Raw genomic sequence first — 22,696 nt, 5'->3', positions numbered from 1 at the left:
TGCTACTGTGATGTGAAAAGTATACAGCGGCTCTTTGGTTATGTTTTTCTAAAGCATATGTAGTGAAAATAAAGAAACAATTATTTTTTAAGTCCAGGGCGTATTTGAAGGCCAACCAGAAAGGTCTCGTGAGATTTTCCCCCTGGTAGCTTAGTCTGTTGGGATTGGTGGGCACAGCGGAGGTTTCTGAGATAATGGTCCTCATGCTCTTACCGTCCATCCCAAACGCATTCGAACCCGTGGTCGGGAGGTGAAAGCCCTTTGCCTGTTAGAAACCCTTGGGCCCGAGGATGCGGTCATCATTAAGGTTGTAATGTTGAAGCAACGTCAGGGCAGACCCTGGAGCGACCCACCCCGGTGGCCGCGGAGGTCCGGGTCAGAGCAGCACGACAGGATTGGCTGTGGTTGTTCCCAGAACCGGCTCGTTTCACTGGAGGGTGATTGATTGGATGAAGGAAGAGCAGGCTGTGCTCGAGAGGCACGTCCCCGTGGAGCCCGCGGAGCTGTGGAATGTGGCTGGGTTCCCAGATGAGTGAGGTTGGAATCTGGACCGCAGGCCTCGCAGTCATCCGCGGCGAGTTTGCTGATGGAGATAAAAAGCTGTTACTTGAATGGCCACTCTCTGGCTCTCTCCGTTTGTCAAACCAGATGGCACGGAGATGGCTCTTGGCAGGAGCCTCGCCGTAGTAGCACCAACTGCGGTGGCAGTGTTTCTCTGTCGGTATTTAGTTCATTGTACGAGATTCGGAAGCGTATTAATCTCTTTCTGAAAATGAAATTGTTCCAAAAATGTGACGAAAGGCCTTCCCAAAGAATGCCTGTATGTATTAGGAATAATGTTTTCTTATTGTTTCGCATCAAATGCTTCAGTGCACTTCGGTGACAAAGTCCAAATAGACGTCTGCTCTAATATCTCAGGTTCTTCCTAAAAGAATAATGGTTTTGTTTGCTGAGATGAATTTTTAAAATCCGCATAGCATACACGGACCTTTAGTGCAGATGAGATTCCGAATTATATGTGATATATCTGATCATGCTTCTTTGCTACCCTTGTTTAATTTTTCTGATAATCTTCCATCTCCTCTCTTACTTCACAGCTAGTTCTATGGAAAACAAAATCTGTTCCATTTAGCAATAGTGTGGATTACATAGTAACTGAATGGAAAGGAGAGTGTTTTTACTTTTTTGTTTTGTTTTTGGGTGGCATTGATCTAGGTACCTACGGTGACAGGTGCAGTTACTCCCTTCAGCGACAATCTTAGATTCTTCTGTCAGAGAATTTTCAGGGTTCCTCATTTGCATACTTGTGGTCTCTTCTCCCACTCATTGCAAAGAGGACAAATACAAATGACTACTTTTATGTTCTAATGCCTGGGCTGAAAGTCATTCTAGCCCTAGATGGCATTGGGGTGAGCCAAGGTCCTTGCTAAACAGGTTTATTCTTTTTTTTTTTTTTTAAGGGTCAGTTTCTGGTTGTTTTATTTTTTCAAGAATACGAAAATGTCAGTTTTTAATAAATAAGTATAAAAATAGTACCTCGCCTAACACCAGACGTCTTCATTTTCTCAGAGGGTTGCAGGTAGCTCAGCTGATAAGGCGCCCCTCGTGGTAAGAGGCAGAAACATGCTTGAGTTTTAGTGACATCAGAACCCAAAGAGTGTCTGTCACGCAGAACTTGCCTCCGTTAGAGCTCCGAGACGAGGTAGCGCATCTTGTCTCGGCGTCAACACTGCACGAGACACAGAGACACAGAGGCCTAGCCGCTCCCCCGCCTCCACCTTTCATGTCCACACGTGGCAAAGTAATCATCCAAGTGCGTGACTATTTTTGTGCAGATTCTATAAACCTCAGCCCCTCTAAAGGCAATCATAATGTGAAATTCTGTTGACGTGATGTTTAATTGTTGGTGTTCACTAACGCCACTTCTTTAAAAACAGGTTTCACTGGATAATGCGTATCATTTGGCTGAAATAGATCTGTGCTTTGGAAGTGCTCGAATGTCATTCCCGTCCGTCGCTTCTGTATTAGACCCGTTGGTGATCCTAAGCACCTGGGGCAGTGGTTGCATTTTACCACGACCGGGTAACCAGTGCCCTGTCCCTCGGTGATGCTTCCCGACTCCTGTTGGCTGATCGCTCACCCCGTTCGTCTCCCTCTGTTCTGCTTTTCGCTGTAGACTTGTACACTTTCCAGGAGTCCACTGTGAATGTCCCCAATTCAGCAGGGCCAGTTAAACTTGCGTGGTATTTTACATAATCCATTTAATCATTTTATAATTATGAAAGCATTTAAGCGTGGAAGAGTTGTTCAGTGCTATCATTTGGTAAAAGCAAACCTCTTTCTTAGTTGCTGCTAAGTCAATGCAGGTGAGTCCGTGGAAAAGTCAGTAAATTTCTAGAAGGCTCTGTACTGGATTTCTTCAGAAGTGTCTTTACAGCTGCTTCAGTTTAGAGAAACGTAAAACCCTCCTGCTATTTAAAAAATTAATCCATTACCAGACAGCTCTGATTGCATCGGTATGAGGGCTTCTCCTGCGGTTTGAAGCTGCCGTTGGCTATTTGGGGTGCGTTGATGAAGCTGAGTGCCTGCCTCCACAGCTTGGACTGCTAGGCACCTTCTCCAACTTTCCTTTGTTACAAAAGCCCTCCCGCTGTGGCCTGTCAGCTCCTGTGTGTCCCATGCCTGAAGGGACCCATTTGTCCCTTACGCCATGGTGACAGAATGGTCTGATAGTCTGTTTTAAAATAATGTAACTCACCCTAACCGGTTTGGCTCAGTGGATAGAGCGTCGGCCTGCAGACTGAAGGGTCCCGGGTTCGATTCTGGTCAAGGGCATGTATCTTGGTTGCGGGTACATCCCCAGTAGGGGGTGTGCAGGAGGCAGCTGATCGATGTTTCTCTCTCATCGATGTTTCTAACTCTCTATCCCTCTCCCTTCCTCTCTGTAAAAAAAATCAATAAAATATATTAAAAATAAAATAAAATAATGTAACTCTTCCATCTTAAACTGAAATGCCTATTTTCTTTTCTCCATTTACAGCCACCTTAACCAGAAAACCCAGTTTGAGAACCCAGTGGAGGAAGCCAAGAGGAAAAAGCAGTCAGGACAGGCTGATACGGGGCCTTCCAAACCAGGTAGAGGTCTTTCCTGACCATGACATTCATATACTGAACGAACGGAAAGCGACTGAGCCTTTCGTAGTTGGGGCTCTCACATTCAACAGAGAACGTCTAATTTTTGTTGCTGTAAAAACAGGACTAATCGTAGTAAAGCAGCAGAGGTTTTGAGGTTTCTCATGCTGCTTACACAGAAAGTGTGAAATTGTTGGGAGCCGGGACTGAAGCCTTTGCTATGGGTTTGAGGCTCTGATGTGAAGATCGAATTGTTTCGTAGTAAAATTTAAGGCCAGGGCAGTGTCAGATCTCTCATTCATTATGTCTCCCAAGCTAATTGCTTAGGTCTGATACCAGAACCCATTCAGGATCCTTCATTAACTGATATGAACAAATACTAAAGAAAGTCACCATATTACCTGCCTCTCAAATGGGAAGGTGTTAATAATACTAGGATCACGTGGGGAACATTTTTAAACAATAGATCCTGAGAATTTGGGGAGCCTCGCCCATGCGTATTTTGAAAACGCTGCCCAGAAATTTCTCACATTCTATTCACCCCTCCCCATCTCCTCCCTTCCTCCCTCTGTCATTAGTAGCCCTATTAACGGCCTTTGTGGTCATACTGTGAGGTTGAGTAGCTCCCCACCTCCGTTGCCCATGAGAGAAACATTCTTTCTTATAGCTGCTCCTAGTCCCCTCCCTTAAGTTTTCATTTGATTTAGCCAAATATTTTTAGTTCAACCAATATTTTTGAGCACCTACCATATGCCCAGTGCTTTGCTAGGCATATGGTATTCAAAACCGACTGGGGGCGGGGAAGGGAGGGGAGCGATTAGGGGTAAGACGGGTCTTGCCCTCAGGAGCTCACAGCAGTGCGTACCAAGTGGAGTGGACGCAGAGTTCGAGTCCCTGACTTTCAGGAGCTTAATACTAAGCTGTCCCTCCCACTTTGACTCCAGATAAGAGAGTCTTTGGGGTGAGAGGAGATAAGTACAAACAAGGAGGAGGAAAAGCAGGTGCATTTACCTTTCAAATAACATGGAAGAACCTTAGAAAAGAGTAATGACACTCGCTGAGTTTTATTTTTCAGTGATTCAGGTTATGAATTTAAATTCTAACTGTTCTATTACATTAGAGTCCCTCTAATTTTTTTCTTTCTCTGTGGTTCGTTATATTTAAATTATATAGATGACCTTGAATATTGCCTTCAAGGGCCCTGTTCATTGTAGGGATTTTTGTTCTCAAACCCATTTCTCATTTTCGCACAGACACAGAAAAGTCCCACTTCACACGGGATCCGTCCCAGCTTAAAGGCATCCTGGTCCGGGCATCATTGAAAAAAAGCACAATGGGCTTCGGTTTCACCATCATCGGAGGAGACAGGCCTGACGAGTTCCTGCAGGTGAAGAATGTGCTGAAAGACGGCCCTGCCGCTCAGGACGGGAAAATTGCACCAGGTGAGCAATTTAATAAACATGTAAGTGTGTGTGTCCTGGATATTATACACCATCGCCATTCGCCTCGGCGGCAGCGCCCCAGGCTCAAGCATTTTTAAATTTCTGTAGCAAAAATGTACGAGTAAGCCCTGGTTCAGTTGGTTGGGCATCGTCCCATGCACAGAAAGGTTGCTAGTTCTATTCCCCGTCAGGGCACATGCCCAAGTAGTAGGCTCGATCCAAGGTAGGAGGTGTGCAGGAGACAGCCCGAATGTTTGCTCTCACATTGATGTTTCTCTCTCTCTCTCTTTTCCCACTGCCTTTCCCTCCCTCTAAAAATAAAAAAAAATAATAATAAAACTAAATATTTTTAAAATGTATGAATAAGTAGATAATTCTATAAAAAACATCAATATTATTATATATAATTTTATATAGAGAGAAAGAACTAAATAATACAACTGAAGACTTCTGTGTTAAAATAGTTTATCCTTTAAGTGCGTACTAGTTTTACTTTTTTTTACTTTTTATTTTATTGATTTGAAAGAGAGAGAGAGAGAAACATCAACCTGTTGTTCCAACCATTCATGCATTCAGTGGTTGATTCTTGTATGTGCCCCGACAGGGATCTACCCCCAACCTGGGCGCATCGGGACAGCACTCTAACCAACGGAGTGACCTGGCCCAGCCAAAGTGCATACTAGCTTTGAGGGAGGGCCATCTTTGCAAATAACTGGAAACTTCGAGGAAGTGCATTAATTTTTGAATAGTTTGTATAATTTTGAAATAACCCTTTGGCTGGACTAAGCTAAAGATTTATGAACCATCTCAGAAATCTTGATTGTTTGGTTTTCTTCGATTATGTGGGGTATTTTTGGAGCTGCCTAACATTGACCTATAACCTGTTTTGAAAAATGATCCATTGTGATGTTTATAGTGACGCCGCACAAATGGTTACGTTCCGAGTTTTCTCCCAGCTTGTCTTGTTTGCTTGTTTGCTTGGTCTCACTGGTCGGGAACAAAGCTGAGCAGCTCTGTGAAAAATGATAGACGTGGATATTGCCATTGCTACAGAGCTGCATGAATTTGTGTTTAATAGCTTTTCTAACTTCTTCATTTCTAGAAAGTTTTCTATGGCTGACAGTGTCCGTGGCAGAGGGGATTCAGGACTAGTTACAGACTATGAGGGAGGCTCAAACACATTTTTCCAGAAGGGTTTAGTATCCCACTGACTTTGCTTCCCATACTGTTGACTAGACTTTTCTAATCCTCTGTTAGTTCACACACCACGTAGCCCACACACGGACAGCCCCTGCCGCCATAGCTCTTTTCATGGTGGATGTTGGCTTATTTCCAATTAGGATATGGGATCTCTCAAATTATTCCTTCCCATTTAGGTGATAGAGACTCAAAACATGAAACTTGAAATAATCAAAAGTTGTATTTGTAAAGAAAATTATTTTTAGCTCTCCTCTATTACTTTATAAAATAAACTCTAGAGATTAAAATGAATAATAAGGGGTTTTTTTTTAGTTCTCAGTTTTGACTTTTTGAACATTTTGTCCATGAAGTGGACATTGTATATGCTGTTGGGATTTCATAATATTCAGATTTGTCTAAATTTATCTAACTTGCACAGCAATATAATACTTCCATGAAAATTCTGGGATTTTTAACTAGGGGAGGAAAAGTCAAAAGTTTGTTTCTAATTAGTCTAATTTCTGTATCTTCTTAGATTATGGGCAAATTTCCACAGACTAATGTTTTTTAATACCATTCATGTTGATTTTTTAAAAAAATATGTTTTCATTGATTTCAGAGAGAGGAAGGGGAGGGGGGAGAGAGAGAGAGAGAGAGAGAGAGAGAGAGAGAGAGAGAGAGAGAAAGAGAGAAAGAAAGAATATGAATATAATTGATTGGCTGCTTCCTGCATGCCCCTGACCTGGGATAGAACCCACAATCCATGCAGGAGCCTGACCAGGAGTCAACCTTTCAGTGCCTGGGACACACCCAACCAACTGAGCCACACTGGCCAAGGCTGATCATAACCTTTTAAATACTAGTCATATTCAAAAAAATAAAAGCAGCAAATGGATAAGACAACAGAGCACATGTTTTAAAACTTAAGGCTGCATTAAAAACACACAGTTGATGAATGTCAAGTGGCAGTGGTTGTAATAATGCAAAATCAGGGAAGCAAAACCAACTTTTCAGGATTAATTTAGCTGACTTTTCAGTGTTTTAATATGTTCTCTGCTTCTGTTGACTGTTTTTGTGGCTTGCTTCTCCTTGTGAAATCAGAATGACAGCAAATTGAAACTCTAGAAAAAGAAAAATGCTAAAATAAATTCATAACAACATTAGTCTAATCTTTAGCCCTACATTATGAATTTTAATGACATCTTAATGGCTTCTTAAAAGTCAAGAAACAAGGCAGTGTTTAAAGATGACCTGTCATTGATTTCAGAGAGAGGAAGGGGAGGGGGGAGAGAGAGAGAGAGAGAAACAGAGAGAGAGAGAGAGAATATGAATATAATTGATTGGCTGCTTCCTGCACGCCCCTGACCTGGGATAGAGCCCACAATCCATGCAGGAGCCTGACCAGGAGTCAACCTTTCAGTGCCTGGGACACACCCAACCAACTGAGCCACACTGGCCAAGGCTGATCATAACCTTTTAAATACTAGTCATATTCAAAAAAATAAAAGCAGCAAATGGATAAGACAACAGAGCACATGTTTTAAAACTTAAGGCTGCATTAAAAACACACAGTTGATGAATGTCAAGTGGCAGTGGTTGTAATAATGCAAAATCAGGGAAGCAAAACCAACTTTTCAGGATTAATTTAGCTGACTTTTCAGTGTTTTAATATGTTCTCTGCTTCTGTTGACTGTTTTTGTGGCTTGCTTCTCCTTGTGAAATCAGAATGACAGCAAATTGAAACTCTAGAAAAAGAAAAATGCTAAAATAAATTCATAACAACATTAGTCTAATCTTTAGCCCTACATTATGAATTTTAATGACATCTTAATGGCTTCTTAAAAGTCAAGAAACAAGGCAGTGTTTAAAGATGACCTGTTGGTACAAGTAGTCAGTGGAGTACTTGCTCTCCCCGTCTGTGTACCGAACACCCACTGCAACGCACCGAGCCTGTGTGGCCACGTGGGTGGGACTCGGAGGACATGCTAACAATGACAGTATGAATTTCCAGTTATTCTCAGCATGCTTCCCTTGAGTGTGAGGTCATAAGCCTTTGCTGCAAAGATAATGAAGATTTATACATTTGTCTCCCCCAACAATAAAAACGAACTTACTTGGTGGTTGCAGTATTTCTAACACGACTATCTTCTACCAGGCGATGTTATTGTCGACATCAATGGCAGCTGCGTCCTGGGTCACACCCACGCAGATGTGGTCCAGATGTTCCAGCTGGTGCCCATCAGTCAGTATGTCAACCTCACCTTGTGTCGTGGTTACCCGCTCCCGGACGACAACGAAGACCCTGCCGTGGACATGGTCGCTGCTACTCCCGTCATCAACGGACAGTCACTGACCAAGGGCGAGAACACTCAGGATTTTAAGTCGGGGGCGATGGCTCTGGACCAGAATGGAAAACCGGGACAGGTCCTGGCCGGTGACCGTCTCAACGGGCCGTCGGACGCGAGCGAGCAGCGAGCGTCCATGGCCTCCTCGGCCAGCTCCCAACCCGAACTCGTGACTGTCCCTCTGATCAAGGGCCCTAAGGGCTTTGGGTTTGCGATTGCTGACAGCCCCACCGGACAGAAGGTGAAGATGATCCTGGACAGTCAGTGGTGCCCGGGCCTCCAGAAGGGGGACGTCATTAAGGAAATCTACCACCAGAACGTGCAGAACTTGACGCACCTCCAAGTGGTCGAGGTGCTGAAGCAGTTCCCAGTGGGCGCGGACGTGCCCCTGCTCATCCTGAGAGGAGGTGAGTGAAGCGCAGCCGGCGACGGTCGCTGCTCACCCATGCTCATCTGTTGCTTGTCCTTCCTGCAGCGCAGAAGGTCTTCTCCCAGCAGACTCAGCTGGCCCTTCGTGGGCATGTTCCGGAAGGTTCTGTCTGACTGCTTCCGTAAGCAGTACCCTTTGCAGCAGATTCTTTAGTTATTAATGGTTTCCCTCCTATCCATGCTGGATTCCCTTCCCTCTGATTTATGGCTTTAATGAGAGGAGAGACCCAGCCGTGCAGTCGAGTTGTGCTACTTCACGTGAAGTAGATCCTCTTCCTTTCGTTTTCTCTGTGAATGACAACGGGAGAAATTGACTCTCTCCACCCCTGGTGCTCGGCCCGGACCTCTGTGACGTGCAGGGATGCTGGAGGGGCCGGCTCGCGGGGACCGAGCGGAGGGTCAGACAGTGCGCTCACCTGCTCCGTAGGAGCAGTGACGATAGCTTGCTTCCACCTTAAGCTTTAGTCTCTATCCTTAAAGGTTCATTAAACCCCACAGTGCTCACGTGAGAGAAATAAAGTTTTTATTTTCCGAGGTCCTCAGCCGACAGGAACTGCTCCGGGCGATTATACATCCCGTTCCCATGTTAACGGGCTTCCTTAAATCCACACCGGAGCGTGGCTGGTGCTCGGAAGAATAAAATCTGGCCTCCACTCCTCTCTCTCTCTCTGGCTTTTAGTTTTCCTTTTTGAGGCACATGAGAAGTGTACCTGCATTGGGGCATTTCCTCCCCTTATTCTCATTTCTTGAATGAATTTGTTTCTTCTCCGGGTGGTGAGGCAGAAGGTGCTGAGGGTGCGGGGAGAGCCTCTCTGCTGGGGCTGGAGGGTCCCCGGTCTCGGCGGACGTAGCAGACCAGCGTTGGGCGCAGTCCGGACGCCACTTTCCTGCCTTGCTCCCCGCTGGCCGTGCGGTGTAGGGAAGTTGTGCTACCCTCTCTGAACTTGGTTACCTCATCTGTAAAACGGTCGTAGCATTTATGCCTCAGGATTGTCACAGAGATGAAATGAGGTCATCTGTGTGCGAGGCCTGGCACGCAGGAGGTGCCAGACAGAACCGCCCAGCCCACACCGTCGCAGCCAGATCATCCTGCACGTTAACTGCATTTGTGACCTGGACATGCTTCCTCTGTTTTTAAAACTCGGCTTGTGTGTGTGTTTGTTTTTAAGGTCCTCCTTCACCCACGAAAACTGCCAAAACGGTGAGTACACAGGGGCCCTCGAACGCCCCTTCCCAGCACACTGCCCCGCCCCCTCTGCAAGGACCGCCCCCTGGGGGTGCCTGCGGGACGGGAGAAGTTGGGGTCACCCTGCCGGGCTGTGTCAGACACTCCGGGAAGCGGGGGAGTCAGAAGAAGGCCCGCAGAGGAGAGCGGTGCTCTCGGGGTTCAGTGTGTGTGTGGAGGGACACGAGAGGCCTGGACAGCAGTGCCTGCCCCCCAGCAGTGCAGCGTGGGCACAGTGCCTGCTCAGGGCCCTGCTCTGCCTGGAGAGGAGCTCACGGAGGGCCATGGACACTCGCCTCCTCTCCCTGTGCCCAGAGGGAAGACGTGGCTGCCTCGCCCAGTCTCATGGGGCTGTAAACGCCACATGCAGGTGACCTCGCATGGAGGACTGAGCCAGACTCTAGGGAATTGTGGTCCCCTGTGCGCAGGCCGCTTGTTGTCAAAGGGACAGGCTGTCAGCCTGAAACAGCGTTTCCTCAGCATCCCCCTGGGTCGCCGAGGAGCCGCCTGAAGGACCCGTGTAGAGAATGAGACCTAAAAAGGAGGCACCAAATAATGCTGCAGACACCGGGTCAGGCGCACCGTGTGGCCGCTCACTTCAGCACGAGTGTAGCCACGATGGTGTGGGTGTGGACGCACAGACACTTCACTGTGAATCTGAATTCGTTTCGTTCGCTTGCGTTGGAGTCTGTCCTCTCACGAGGGAGAGGTGGTCGTGCTGAACCGTAAACCAGGGGCTGCTAAAGGACAGACCATCGGAGGTGAAAGGGATGGATCTCCCCTCACCCACCTGTGGGGTCCTCCGCAAACCTGCTGTTCTGCGGATCAAAAGGAAAGGAACTCTGCCCTTTTATAGAGACTGTACCACTCCGGCCCGGTGTGCTCGGAATTCGTTTTTTCCTGTTCAGTTAAAATTGCACTGTCGTTTCCTGTGTTCCTCTGGTTCCCGCAGGAATCATTGGTCACCCCTGTGCTTCTGTCTCTGCTTCATAATGGATGCTGGTGCAGCGCGGTGACCCTAACGCTTCAGAACTGAGGGAGGTCTCCGGTGACCCCACTGCTCGGACAGAATCCCAGGGCGCCTGGGGCGGGGGTGGGGGGGCTGTCCGCACCTCCCCCCGCCTGGTCCGGGTCAGCGAAGGGTCCCTCACCTTGCAGGGCAGGCCCCGCACTGCCCCCTGACAGACGGCGCCCCTGCAGCCCGCCAGGGTGGATTATTTCATCTCCCACCCCCTCCTCACAGTAATTCAGGACACGCTGTTCTCAGAACCACACTTATTTCTTAGGCTGCTCATGGGGCTTCATTTTTAGGATGCTATTAAAGAGCTCATTTCGCTTGGCTATTATTTAGCGCAAGTTCCGTCTGAATGGGGGAGCGTGGAACTGTCCTCCTCCAGTTCCCCCGTCTGCCGGCCTGGCAGGGGCGCGTCTGCTTCCCGACGCTTGAATCGGCCACGGAGGTACCCACAGGGCCGTCTTCCCCGCCGGAGTTAGTTAGCACTTCCTGTCCAGTCGCGTAGAAAGAATATCATCCTCAACATCGTCCCTGGGCACTGGGTCCAGTGAGTGGGGAGGGGAGTTTCTCGAGAATTTTCTGTCTCCCTCCTGCTTCCCTCGGACGCGCTGCTAGCGCTGCCTCCGGCCTCCCTTCCTCTCCAAGCAGCGTGTGTCTGGGTGCAGGACAGGGCAGGAGGGCTCAGCCAGGGCTACCTAAGGCCTCGCTGTTGACATCCCTGCGAGCCTTTTCTAATGGTAGTGAACTGTGTCGACCGGCCCCTCGACAACCACCATCAGTTGACATACCCGGTTTAGACAACCTTTTTATGAGCTCATCAACCATCTGGCTGTTTAGAATACTAAGTAAAGCCCTTCTCCATTTCAGAAAACGGATAAAAAGGAACATTCGGGAAGCTTGGAGGCCGTGAATGAGCCCATGCCGCAGCCTCTGCCTTTCCCACCCAGCATCGTCCGGTCCGGGTCCCCCAAGCTGGACCCCTCGGAGGTCTACCTGAAGTCCAAGACTTTATATGAAGATAAACGTAAGTGGTTGTGGGATGTCTCAGGAGAGCATGCGACAAAATCAATGTGAATTTTTTTTAAAAACTGGGACCTACCATCTTTCAAAACCATGTTGAAAAGTCATTTCTTCATTCCATCCTAATATGACTCTGGGCTTCTTCCATTCACATTCAACATGCATTCATTCATTCATTTTCTTTTCTTTTTCAAAACCACATAGGCCTACTATCTACCCAACATCAAAGTAATGGGAATACAGATGTTCATGGTGATTGTCCCAGGTCATATTCAAGGAAGAGGAAAACCAGCTACTATCTACCCAACATCAAAGTAATGGGAATACAGAGATAAATAAATAGGTTACGTAGGCCCTGCACCCGAAAAGATGGCGCCGCTCTGAGCGCTGGAGTCGGTCAGAGGCATGAGGGGAGCCGGTGATGGTTTGACTGTAGGGATGATGCTACTGGACTGTGTCTTAGAAAGACGTAGCGGCAGGGGTGTGGAGGGTGATGACGCAGAGGGTGTGCCATCTGAGGAGGAACCCAGGAGCGCGCCCTGCGGAGTCCCGCTGAGAGATGGGGGGAGAGCGTAAGGCAGGAATTCAGGTCCACCCTCGTTTACTTACTAATGCTAACCTCTTCCGAAGTAAAATTGGAGATTGAAGTAGGTTTGCTTTTTTAATGTACAGTGGGGCCTTGACTTACGAGTGTCCGACTAACGAGTTTTTCGAGATACGAGCCATCTCTCAGCCGATATTTTGCTTTGAGTTGCGAGCTAAAATTCGGGTTACAAGCCAGAGATACCCCACTGCTAGTTGGCGCAGCGAACGTCACAGTGAATGCCACAACATCAGCCCAGCATCACTTGTCTCACTCGTTCACTTTATGATTTGACATACGAGTAATTTGAGTTACGAGCTCCGTCACGGAACGAATTAAACTCGTAAATCAAGGCCCCACTGTATTTGTTTTTAGGAAAAAGGTCTAAATCTACCTTGGAAGAGATGTACGTAGATGGAAATGTTATAATTAATTTCATACTTACTTCACCAATTGTAGATGTTCATGGTGATTGTCCCAGGCCATATTCAAGGAAGAGGCAAACCAGGCATAAGCACCGCGAAGCAGTAATTTAAATTAGTGTAACTATGGAGAATCCCTTTCTTCAGATCCCACTCATGGCCTGACCCAGTCTTAGACTTGGTTGAAACTAGTCAGCCCCTTTGGGCCTCACCCACACAATAGATGAGTTGGGCTCATGAGGCCTCTTATCTCTAAAGTTCTAGGATTCTGATAGCAAGTATTTCTCAGAAGAGATCGCTTCTAAGGAACATTGTCAGGAATGACTCTATACGGTAGCTCACTTTTGAAAGCACTACTCCCTGACATGTCTCTCTTTTCCCTTCCTAGCAAATGCTTCCTACTTACAAGTAGCATTCATGCTTTCGCAGAGATAAAATTTTAGTCATGCAGTCGCTGTTCCTGACTTACTATTCGGATGATTACCCGCTTTGGGGTTAAGAGCCAGACCACGGAAACCAAGCTGCGTTTAAACCTCAGCTCTGCCATTTCCCTCCATGTGACGCTGGGCCCTCAGTTTTCCCAGCTAGAAAATGGGGCCCCGTTACTTATTTTAAAATAGTATCATTTTGCAAAATTAGGCTAAGTCAGCAGTTCATGTGGAATGCTTTTCTGAAACCAAAGCATTAGGTGAGGAGCAGAACTAAGACATTTTACGGACTCTCTTTTTCCAGGATTTGCCCAAGTGTTAATTTAGGTAATTTACACTATCAAATATCAAACTTAAGTTAGGTAATTTTGAATTTAATATCGTAATGCTGATTTGAAGGCATGAGGAGTTAATGGTAGTGTTAGCACTGAGCACATGAATGTGAGGGTAAATCTTTTTTTATATATTTTTTTAATTGACTTCAGAGAGGAAGGGAGAGGGACAGAGAGATAGAAACCTCAACGATGAGAATCATTGTTCGGCTGCCTCCTGCACGCCCCACACTGGGGATCGAGCCCGCAACCCGGGCACGTGCCCTGACTGGGAATCAAACCGTGACCTCCTGGTTCATAGGTCACTGCTCAACCCTGAGCCACACCGGCCAGGCATAAGGGTAAATCTTGATACAAAGTTTTGTTTGGAACTCAAAGCAAAGATTTACAATTGAATTATTTTTTTGTGGTGTTTTACTCTTGGGTAAATTTTTGCATCTCAGAACATTCTAAGGATGTAGTTTATTGAACTCTGTAATACTCTCCTACTAAATACTGAACTTAATTTCATTTTACTCCTTTTAACATAAACCACAGTATTTATTTATGTATTTAATATCTTCTGGTTTTCCTTAGCGCCAAACACCAAAGACTTGGATGTTTTTCTCCGGAAACAGGAATCGGGGTTCGGCTTCCGGGTGCTGGGAGGAGACGGCCCTGACCAAGCTGTGAGTGTGAATCCTGGGGACACGGCTGCTCCTGGGACAGCTGTTAAGTGGCCGTTTGGTAGAAGAGGGTGTTTTTGTCGTTTTCGGTTTTGTTTGTTGTTTTTTTAAAAAGATTTTGTTTTCTCTGTCAGTTTCGTTAACATGAGAAGAATTGCATTTCTATTAAGTGTCGTAGTCCCTCCTTAATTTGGTGCAGCTAAAGCTGGAGGTGAAAACTGGATATGTTGGCTGTCAGTTAGACAGGAATTAATTTCTCTATGTGCCTAGGGCTTATTTAAAACCCTTTCCTTCCTTTTGCCTTCATTAAAGAGATCTTAAGGCATTTTCCTTTTCTAAGAAACCTGTAATTCAAAATCCTATTTACCACGGTCACTCTATCTTCCGAATGTTCCGCCAACAGTTGGCACGAGCCATGAATATTATGTCACCTCATCCGTATTACTCGCCTTATTATTAATGGGTTGACATTTTTATGCTCAGAAATTTGCCATTTCATTTGTTACCTATGAAACCAGAAAGATATAAAATAATTAATGTTTCTGTCCAGAAAGCATGAGGGTTATGTTTTGCAAAGCATTTAAAATCTAGAATTTTATTAATACATGATGCTCGTGTAAAATTAAAGAACAAATGTGGTGGATATCATTTTTAAGTTCTGCCCTTAGTTTGAATGACAAAGAAGTAATGTGCTTCTTTAGAATTTAAAAATGTATTGAAGTGGGTTTTTTGTCTAATACCAAGAAAGACTGAATTATGATGATGCTTGGAAGTTAGGTGAGTAACAATAATCTTTCAAATGACAGGCTTCCTTCTGTTTCTGAATAGAACATTTGATTGCTGTCGTATAAATGTGTCCTAGTGAGTCCTATCGGTTACAGTTAATACAGTTTCCCCTATGTAGGCCAGGCATAGGAACCTTCATTATTTCTGATGATATAGTTCTGTTTGAGCCCGGCTGGTGTGGCTCAATGGTTGAGCATCGGCAAATGAACCAAGAGGTACCGTTAGATTCCTGGTCAGGGCACATGCCGGGGCTGCTGACTTGATCCCCACTAGGGGGCGTGCAGGAGGCAGCTAATCAATGTTTCTCTCTCATCATTGATGTTTCTCTCTCTCTTCCTCTCGCTCTAAAATCAACAAAAATATATTTTTTTTTTAAAAGAGAGTTTTGTTGGATTGCTTCCTGTTTTGTTGGCACTCATAGTGGTCATTTAGACATTTTAAAAATTTATCTCAAACAACTTGGAAGAAACCTTTCCCTTCAATGTCAGGTTTTGGCAGCTCTGAAGTTAGCCCCAGCACTGGGGCCTGCCTAATTGCAGGACTTTACCTGCAGCCAGCGGGATGACCTAGACACGCTCACCTGGAAGCCGCTGTACCTTAGCCACTCTGTCCCCTAAAAATAGTCACTGCTTTGAGATTTAGGAACCAGAAATGCTTCTGTGTGATGTACTGAACTTGGACTGATAGCGGTAAGCGACGGCAGCGGCGTGAGAATTATCCAGCTGCTGTGAACAGCGTGTGAAAGATTTTCCTGATGGCAACAGACTTTTGTCTACTCTTGTAGCTGCCCCACGGAAGTGGGCTTTTGAGTTTCATGGTTTGGTTTTGCTGTAGTGATGGTGGTGATGGTGGCACTTTTTCAAGTTATTGCGCAACTCGGTGTTTTCTGTCTTCTTCGTGCCCCACCCCGAGGGCCCAGAAGGGATGGTGTGGCTACTTACAGGGCCGCTGTGGAGAACGGCCACTGTCTACACCAGTGATGGCGAACCTATGACACGCGTGTCAGAGGTGACACGCGAACTCATTTTTTTGGTTGATTTTTCTTTGTTAAATGGCATTTAAACATATAAAATAAATATCAAAAATAGAAGTCTTTGTTTTACTCTGGTTGCAAATATCAAAAAATTTCTGTATGTGACACGGCACCAGAGTTAAGTTAGGGTTTTTCAAAATGCTGACACGCCGAGCTCAAAAGGTTCGCCATCACTGGTCTACGATGTCGCCTTTCTAAATAGGACCGGCCCAGAGGTGAGCTGCCGTAACCTGTCGGTTTGCACAGCGCTGGGTCGGGAAGCCTTCACTCAGTAGTTAAGGGACTTGGCCGGCTGTCTTGTCAGATCTACATCGGGGCCATCATCCCTCTGGGCGCCGCCGAGAAGGACGGCCGGCTGCGCGCGGCCGACGAGCTGATGTGCATCGACGGGATCCCCGTGAAGGGCAAGTCCCACAAGCAGGTCTTGGACCTCATGACCACGGCTGCTCGCAACGGCCACGTGCTCCTAACCGTCAGGAGGAAGATCTTCTACGGAGGTACTCGCACCCGCTGCTCCGATGAGTTAAAAAGAACAGAGACCCGGCCCCCTTCCCCGGGGGGCGGGGGGTTTGCAGGTTCTTGTACATAATCTGTGGAATAGTGTGGGAGACAGCCCATTGGGCGGGACCCAGGGCCTCATTGGGGAAGGTCATGGAAGGTCAAAAGGATTCAGAAACAGTAATCACACTGTCAAAAAAGAAAAAGGTGGGGGTCCATAATAAAATTAGATTAATATATTGATGATTTTACCAGGTTAAACCTGCTTTCTGAAAACAAATACAAAGTTACCTAGTCGTACTGAGGCGTCCCACTCGCTGAGTATCAAAAGATTTTGGATCCTGATGAAATCCTACATATTCAGAGGATAGAACGCCTCCACTTGAGAAGTTTTGGTATAATGTAATTTAATATTTATTGAGTGCTTACTGTGTCCCAGGCCTATGGATTCTGTCGTTTAACCTTTACAACGCTGTGGTGTAAATACTGTCATGATCTGGTCTTACAGTTATTCCCAGAAAGATTGGGAGACGCAGAACTGGCGGGGACTGAAGTGGGTGTTTAATTACAGAGCCCGCCGTCTAAACTGTGCACTCAGATACGAATCTCTCTCACATTTTTCTCATCAACAGCTTTGTGAATGTTAGATAGGAATTTTGAGAGGTGAATTCTTGCCACTTACAGTCTTAAAAGGACAGCCCTGTAGCGCGGACGGTGAGCCCCCCGGAGGTGGGGGCACGGACCCCTTCAGTGAGGAGCGCCCGCGCGACACAGTGAGGACGTCCAGTGTCTGCTGACGCGATGGTCTTTGCATTACCCCTTTTTTTCTTTATTGATTAAGGTCTTTGCATTACCCTGAAAGAGCGAGGCGCTGTGTTTTTGATGGCAGCATCCTAAGCAAAGCCCGCCGCGCTTCGGGAAGATGGGGCGTTTAGGGGTGCACACAGGTGCCAGTGCATGTGGCCTCCGTGTGGTCCTGGGCTCGGAACAGAACCACACGCAGGGGAACGGCCTGGCCACCCGCCGCTGGCTCGCTCCGGGGCGGCATCGGAGGCAGCGTCAGGCCCACTTGGTATCACTGGAGGCGTTTAGCTAATTCATCCTGACCGTGAATTAGGCCCCGAAATCCTTCATTTTTTTCATTAATGATTGGATGTTGGTGGCACTTGGTTGAGATTCAAAAGCAGTCCTAGGATCGTGTCGATTTTGAGCCAAAACAGACAATGTACTTGTGTAGTCATCGATGGTGGTGTGTTGTGGTTGTTAACGGTGGCTTGTATCAATGTATGGCACAAAATTTGCCTATTTAAAAAAAATCAGTTAGGACTAACTTCTCTTCTTTCTCCAAGGATAAAATCCTTGGAGAAAAAGGGGAAGGTTAACGCCATTTGCTGGGGACGCCGTGGGCCGACTCTGCCCAGAGAGGTTGCTGTTCTGTGGGCAGCTCGCCACGTGCCTGCGAACTGCTCCTGGCTCCCTCGCCTGGTGTCATCACCAGGAAACTGCGGCCTAAACGCCGCCGCTGTGTGGGAGCGCTGTCCCACCTGTGATGGGCGGCACCCTGTCCTGGTGCGGCCGCTGCCCAGGCGTCATGAATCTCAGCCCGCCTCTCGGGGCCATTGAAAGTTGATCTTAAAGGGAAGCTGACTGTGCCATTTCTCATCATTGGCACTTGTTAAAATTACTGGTCAAGGGTAAAACCTTTCTGGAATTCTAACGGTTTCAAGAACTGTTTTCCTATCAAATTTGACAGAAACTTTGAAAACCCCCTTGGCAGTGAGTCCCATTGTGTATTTCTCCAGTTGTTGACCTTAAGGTGTTTCAGTCCGCGGACAGGACAGGCCCGCATCTGCCCTCAGATTATGCCCAGAGCTTGGCGGGCAGCTTTTCTATTCTGTTATTGGGAACTATTTTTTGTGTGACAAGCTTAAGCACAAAAACGCTTTCGTGCTCAAAAAATTACGATGTTATTGATCATGTTTATTGTAGAGAAACAGCCTGAGGATGACAGCGGCCAAGCCTTCCTCTCGACACAGAACGGGTCTCCGCGCCTGAACCGAGCGGACGCCGCGGCCAGGCCCGCGCCCCCGGAGGCCTACGAGGTCGTCTTGCAGCGGAAGGAGAATGAAGGGTTCGGCTTCGTCATCCTCACCTCCAAAACCAAGCCGCCCCCAGGAGGTGAGGGTCGCTGGGCCTGCCGTCGCGAACTCCGGGTCCAGCTTCCTGAGTCTCCCACTGGGGTTCACGAAGCTGACCAGGATGAGGCTCAGGTGGCTTAGAGACGTCACTCTCTAAGAACGATGAATATTTTCTTGGTTTTCCAATGAGGCGACCTGGCTCAACCTCCTAGTTTATGTGTCAGCTCAGACTCCAGGAACGAAGGGTTCGTGGCTCGGCTCGCATCAGGCTGCTATGGCAGTATGTCGGGGACGGGACCTGACTCCTCGTCAGAGGACAGAGCCGCGTGTTTTAATGTGGGGGCACAGGTGGCTTTTTTAATTAGGAGAAATCGTGTATGCAGCAGTGAATGCCATGCTAGAAGCAGCTGAGAGGAAGCAAAACAGATTAACAGAAAACCCTTGACCCAAATATGTCTTCAATTGTCCCTTTGTGTTATTTAACAGTAATTGCCATATTTTACCTCTAAAGCGACCTTCTTGTGCATGCTTCATTGAAAGGCAAACATTTTGTCAGAACCTTTGAAAATTAATCTAGATATCCTGAACTGGCACATAACGGAATATGCTCATCTGTGAGGGATGAATGTATTCACTCCCTCACCAGAGAGGAATTACTTCCAGTATGTTCAGGGCTGTTATGATTCACCAAATAGAAAATGTGTCTCATCTTAGTGTTTCTAAGAAATAATTATCTCTAAATGTAATTAGAAAATCCAGATGAATAAGAGAACCGGCAAATGATTCTTTAGGTATCGTGTTTGTCTGGTAACGTTGTTTTTCTAAGTCAGGTGATAAGCATCTCTGACCACATGACAGATGCCTCTTGCCTCTGCCTGTGGGTTGATTTCTTGGGTCGTGAGATCCTTTCAGACGAGATGGTCACTAAAATCTTAGTGACAAAAGCCAACACTTTTGGGAGCCCAACGAATTTGCAGAAATCTCGCTAAAACGAATGCCCGCGTGTGAAGGAGGAAGCCGGTGACATGATGAGTTATGGCTCTAGTGTCAGGCCACTGCTCACTGCTACTACTTTCCCTTTTCCATAAGCAGTTGCTATGGTAACACTTGGAACTGTCTCTGCTGCTGTGAGGATGATTATGTGGCCTAATTCAAAAACTGAAAGAAAGCAGCTTTTAGGTGCCTTTTATGTTATGTCGTTGGAAATCAGGATTTCCAAAAACAACCATTTCAGATCATCGTATTCTAAACCTCAGAGCGTACAATAACCCAGCCTTCCAGATTAACCAAGACAATGAAAGATTATTACTCGGTATGATGGATGCTACGCACTTTTTATATCGAAGCTATTCCTTTTCTCGGACTATAAAAATCAGGGGGGAGTCCACCTTCACCATAAAACTGAGCAATATGGAGGAATTCAGTAAAATCAGTTGCATTACTTAAGAAGTAATTTCTTGCTGTTTCGGTGGTTGTGTGTGCCATCGGTCTCTATAAGATAGTGTCATCGGTGTTGGGCTCTGTGACCTGGCGGCCTTGGCTTCAGGCCCTGCTGGAGTCTTGTAACAGCTTCTGATCTGGGCACATGTTTCCCCTCTAAGAGCTCCAGGTTCCTCTGTGAGGGGAGGACGGTGGTACCGATTCCTGTCTCGCTTGCGTCTGCGGATTAAAGGCGCTACAGCCCAGAGGCCCGTAGCCTGGACCCGCGCTGGCCGGTAGCCGCTGCCGCCACCGCCATTATCCTCGGCATTATTTGTGAAATTGTTTGTCACTGTCTCTTGATCTTTTTTTAAAAGAAACTTTGAGAAGTTTATTAATACTTGAGTAATGAGATGGGAAAGAAAGCTCAATTAAAATGTAAGAGTGAGGCAGCAGCTAATGTGCGGCAGGAAATGAGTGTTTGCAGCTCATTAATTATCAGCTTGCTTAGTAAATTCGGCTGAGGTTGGCACTGCATCTTACATCAAGTACTTGGGATTTCAGTCGGGTGCAAAGCCAGAAGTGATCATCTCACTGACATGCTCGTTAACGGGCTCACAAGACGTGGAGCTGCGAGCAGCCTCCTAGGACCCCGGCAGCTCCTGGAGACGAGGGAGGCCGGGCCGGGTGAGCGGGACGAGGGGCCCTCACGCAGACGGAGCCAGTGCCACGCACTGGGGGGCAGAGGAGGTTTGGTTTAGGGAAGAGTGCACATCAGAGCACAGGCGGGGCCTGCCTGTCGGAAGAGGCCTTCCTTTATGGGCCTGGCTTTGGTCTAGGTTGGTCTCCAGCTCAGTATGGACTGTTTTTTCCTTCTGACACTTGTCACAGGGAAAGTTCCCAGTGGCGCCTCTCACAGCAGTTCTAAAGTCTGCGGCTCCACACGGTGACTCTGTCCGAGGTCGGGGCCCAGGCCCAGCGCCTCGCTGGCGGGCCCAGCGGCATCAGTGCGAGATGAGGACTCAGAAGAGACTCCTGTTTCGGATGAAGAGGACTGGCTGGCTCTTGCTTTGCCAGGACGTCAGCGTGTTCGTGTCTGTCTCCCTCATCCGAGACTTTTCAGTGCTGGTTGCAAAGGGTTCCTTTGAGGAGGGGCATTTCCAGCTACTGCCCTCGCTTTTCCTGAAATGAGAGGTTTGGAGGGCCCGTCTGTGAGACGGGTTGAGGCCGGAGCTGAATGGAGGCGGATGAACGGGCTTGATGGCAAATGTCTGTAGGCTTTTATACCAGAGAAGCCGCGGCAGGGCGGCAGACTGTGCCTTAGCCGTGTGTGCTCCGAGGGATGACCTTGAAGTCCCAGTCCTTCCTGGGCCTGTTCAGAAGCTGTCTTCCTCCTGGTCTCTCTGCTGTTCCTAACCGGCTTGGCGGTGTCGCTGTCCGCGCCGAGATGAGGACAATCCAACTGCTTTTACTGTCCCTCGTCCCAGAGGCCCCGTCCTCGGGTCTGAGAGGGAGCTGGGACTCAGGAATTCTGGCTGATGCTTTCCCGAGTCAGAGCCACCCTCTCGGGCCGAGGGGCTGGGCCGTTTTCTTCCCGGGGGATCTAGAGTGAGTGCTGCACCCGAGTAACTCTTCCTGGGAAGGAGAATAGCTGAGGTATTGATTTGGAGAGACCAGGGGCCCCGTGCCAGCCCCGTGTCTCTGGTCGGCCCCTGGTTGTGCCATTAGCGTTGGCTCCCACCTGACACAGGACGTGGCCCTTCCTCCTGCCACTTGCCTCTCGACCTTGTTTGGAAGGAAAACAGCATTGTAAGTGCTTGAGATGATTCAGAGCGAAAAGGCACTTGCTTCCCACATCGACTTCCGTGGCTTTCAGATAAGATCTCTCACTGGGAAACCCTGGGAGGGCCGAGGAACGGCAGCGTCCGTGGGGACGTCAGTCATGGCCAACAGCAACTTCCAGTCCCAGGTGAAGGCCTGTTCAGAGGTCTCCAGCCCTCGCTGGTTTGGCTCAGCGGATAGAGCGTCGGCCTGCGGACTGAAGGGTCCCGGGTTTGATTCCAGTCAAGGTGAAATCAATAAAAATATATATATATTTAAAAAGTAAAATATCTCTAATAGGCACCAAATAAGACTCAGAAATACTTAAGCAAGGAGCCCATTACTGTGGGAGTTAAACGTCATCAGAGTGCCACTTAAAAATATTAATTGTCCCTTTTCATAACAGGCAGCAGTCACAGGCCCAGGAGCCTGCGGGTCCACGGACCTCGGGAAGGGAGTCTCCAAGACCTGGGAAGGAATATCCGTGTCTAGTACAGATGCCCCAGCAGTAACAGGAAAGTGTCCTGATAGTTCATCGGGAAAGCCTTTAGCCTGTGAGCCGGGCGTTCATATAGAACCGCCCAGGTCTGTGCAAAGGGCTTGGCCCAGCTTTGTCCGATCAGGGTAGGGTGTTATCCATGGGCCAAATAATGTTAACATAAAGCATTAATGTTCTAATTCCACTTCTTAAAATTTCTAACTTTAAGAAGATCTAAAGGCCGCCCTAGCCGGTTTGGCTCAGTGGATAGAGCATCGGCCTGCGAACTGAAAGGTCCCAGGTTCG

General features: G+C 47.5%; 1 protein-coding gene across 1 annotated transcript in view; it reads left to right on the top strand.

Annotated features, from left to right (window-relative positions):
• The window catches only part of MAGI3 (membrane associated guanylate kinase, WW and PDZ domain containing 3), a 171,789-nt gene that overhangs the window by 137,228 nt on the left and 11,865 nt on the right, over positions 1-22,696 (top strand). The window contains exons 8-15 of the mRNA XM_014534664.1: positions 3,041-3,135; positions 4,386-4,574; positions 7,909-8,505; positions 9,697-9,728; positions 11,635-11,791; positions 14,129-14,220; positions 16,341-16,533; positions 18,524-18,712. Coding sequence (XP_014390150.1) covers positions 3,041-3,135; positions 4,386-4,574; positions 7,909-8,505; positions 9,697-9,728; positions 11,635-11,791; positions 14,129-14,220; positions 16,341-16,533; positions 18,524-18,712 — 1,544 coding nt within the window. The remainder of the gene's footprint in view (positions 1-3,040; positions 3,136-4,385; positions 4,575-7,908; positions 8,506-9,696; positions 9,729-11,634; positions 11,792-14,128; positions 14,221-16,340; positions 16,534-18,523; positions 18,713-22,696) is intronic.

The sequence above is a fragment of the Myotis brandtii genome, unplaced genomic scaffold (genome assembly GCF_000412655.1).
Source record: "Myotis brandtii unplaced genomic scaffold, ASM41265v1 scaffold131, whole genome shotgun sequence".
Taxonomy (NCBI): Eukaryota; Metazoa; Chordata; class Mammalia; order Chiroptera; family Vespertilionidae; genus Myotis; species Myotis brandtii.
The sequence above is the reverse complement of the archived record's forward strand: the minus strand, read 5'-3'. Positions and strand labels throughout refer to the sequence as shown.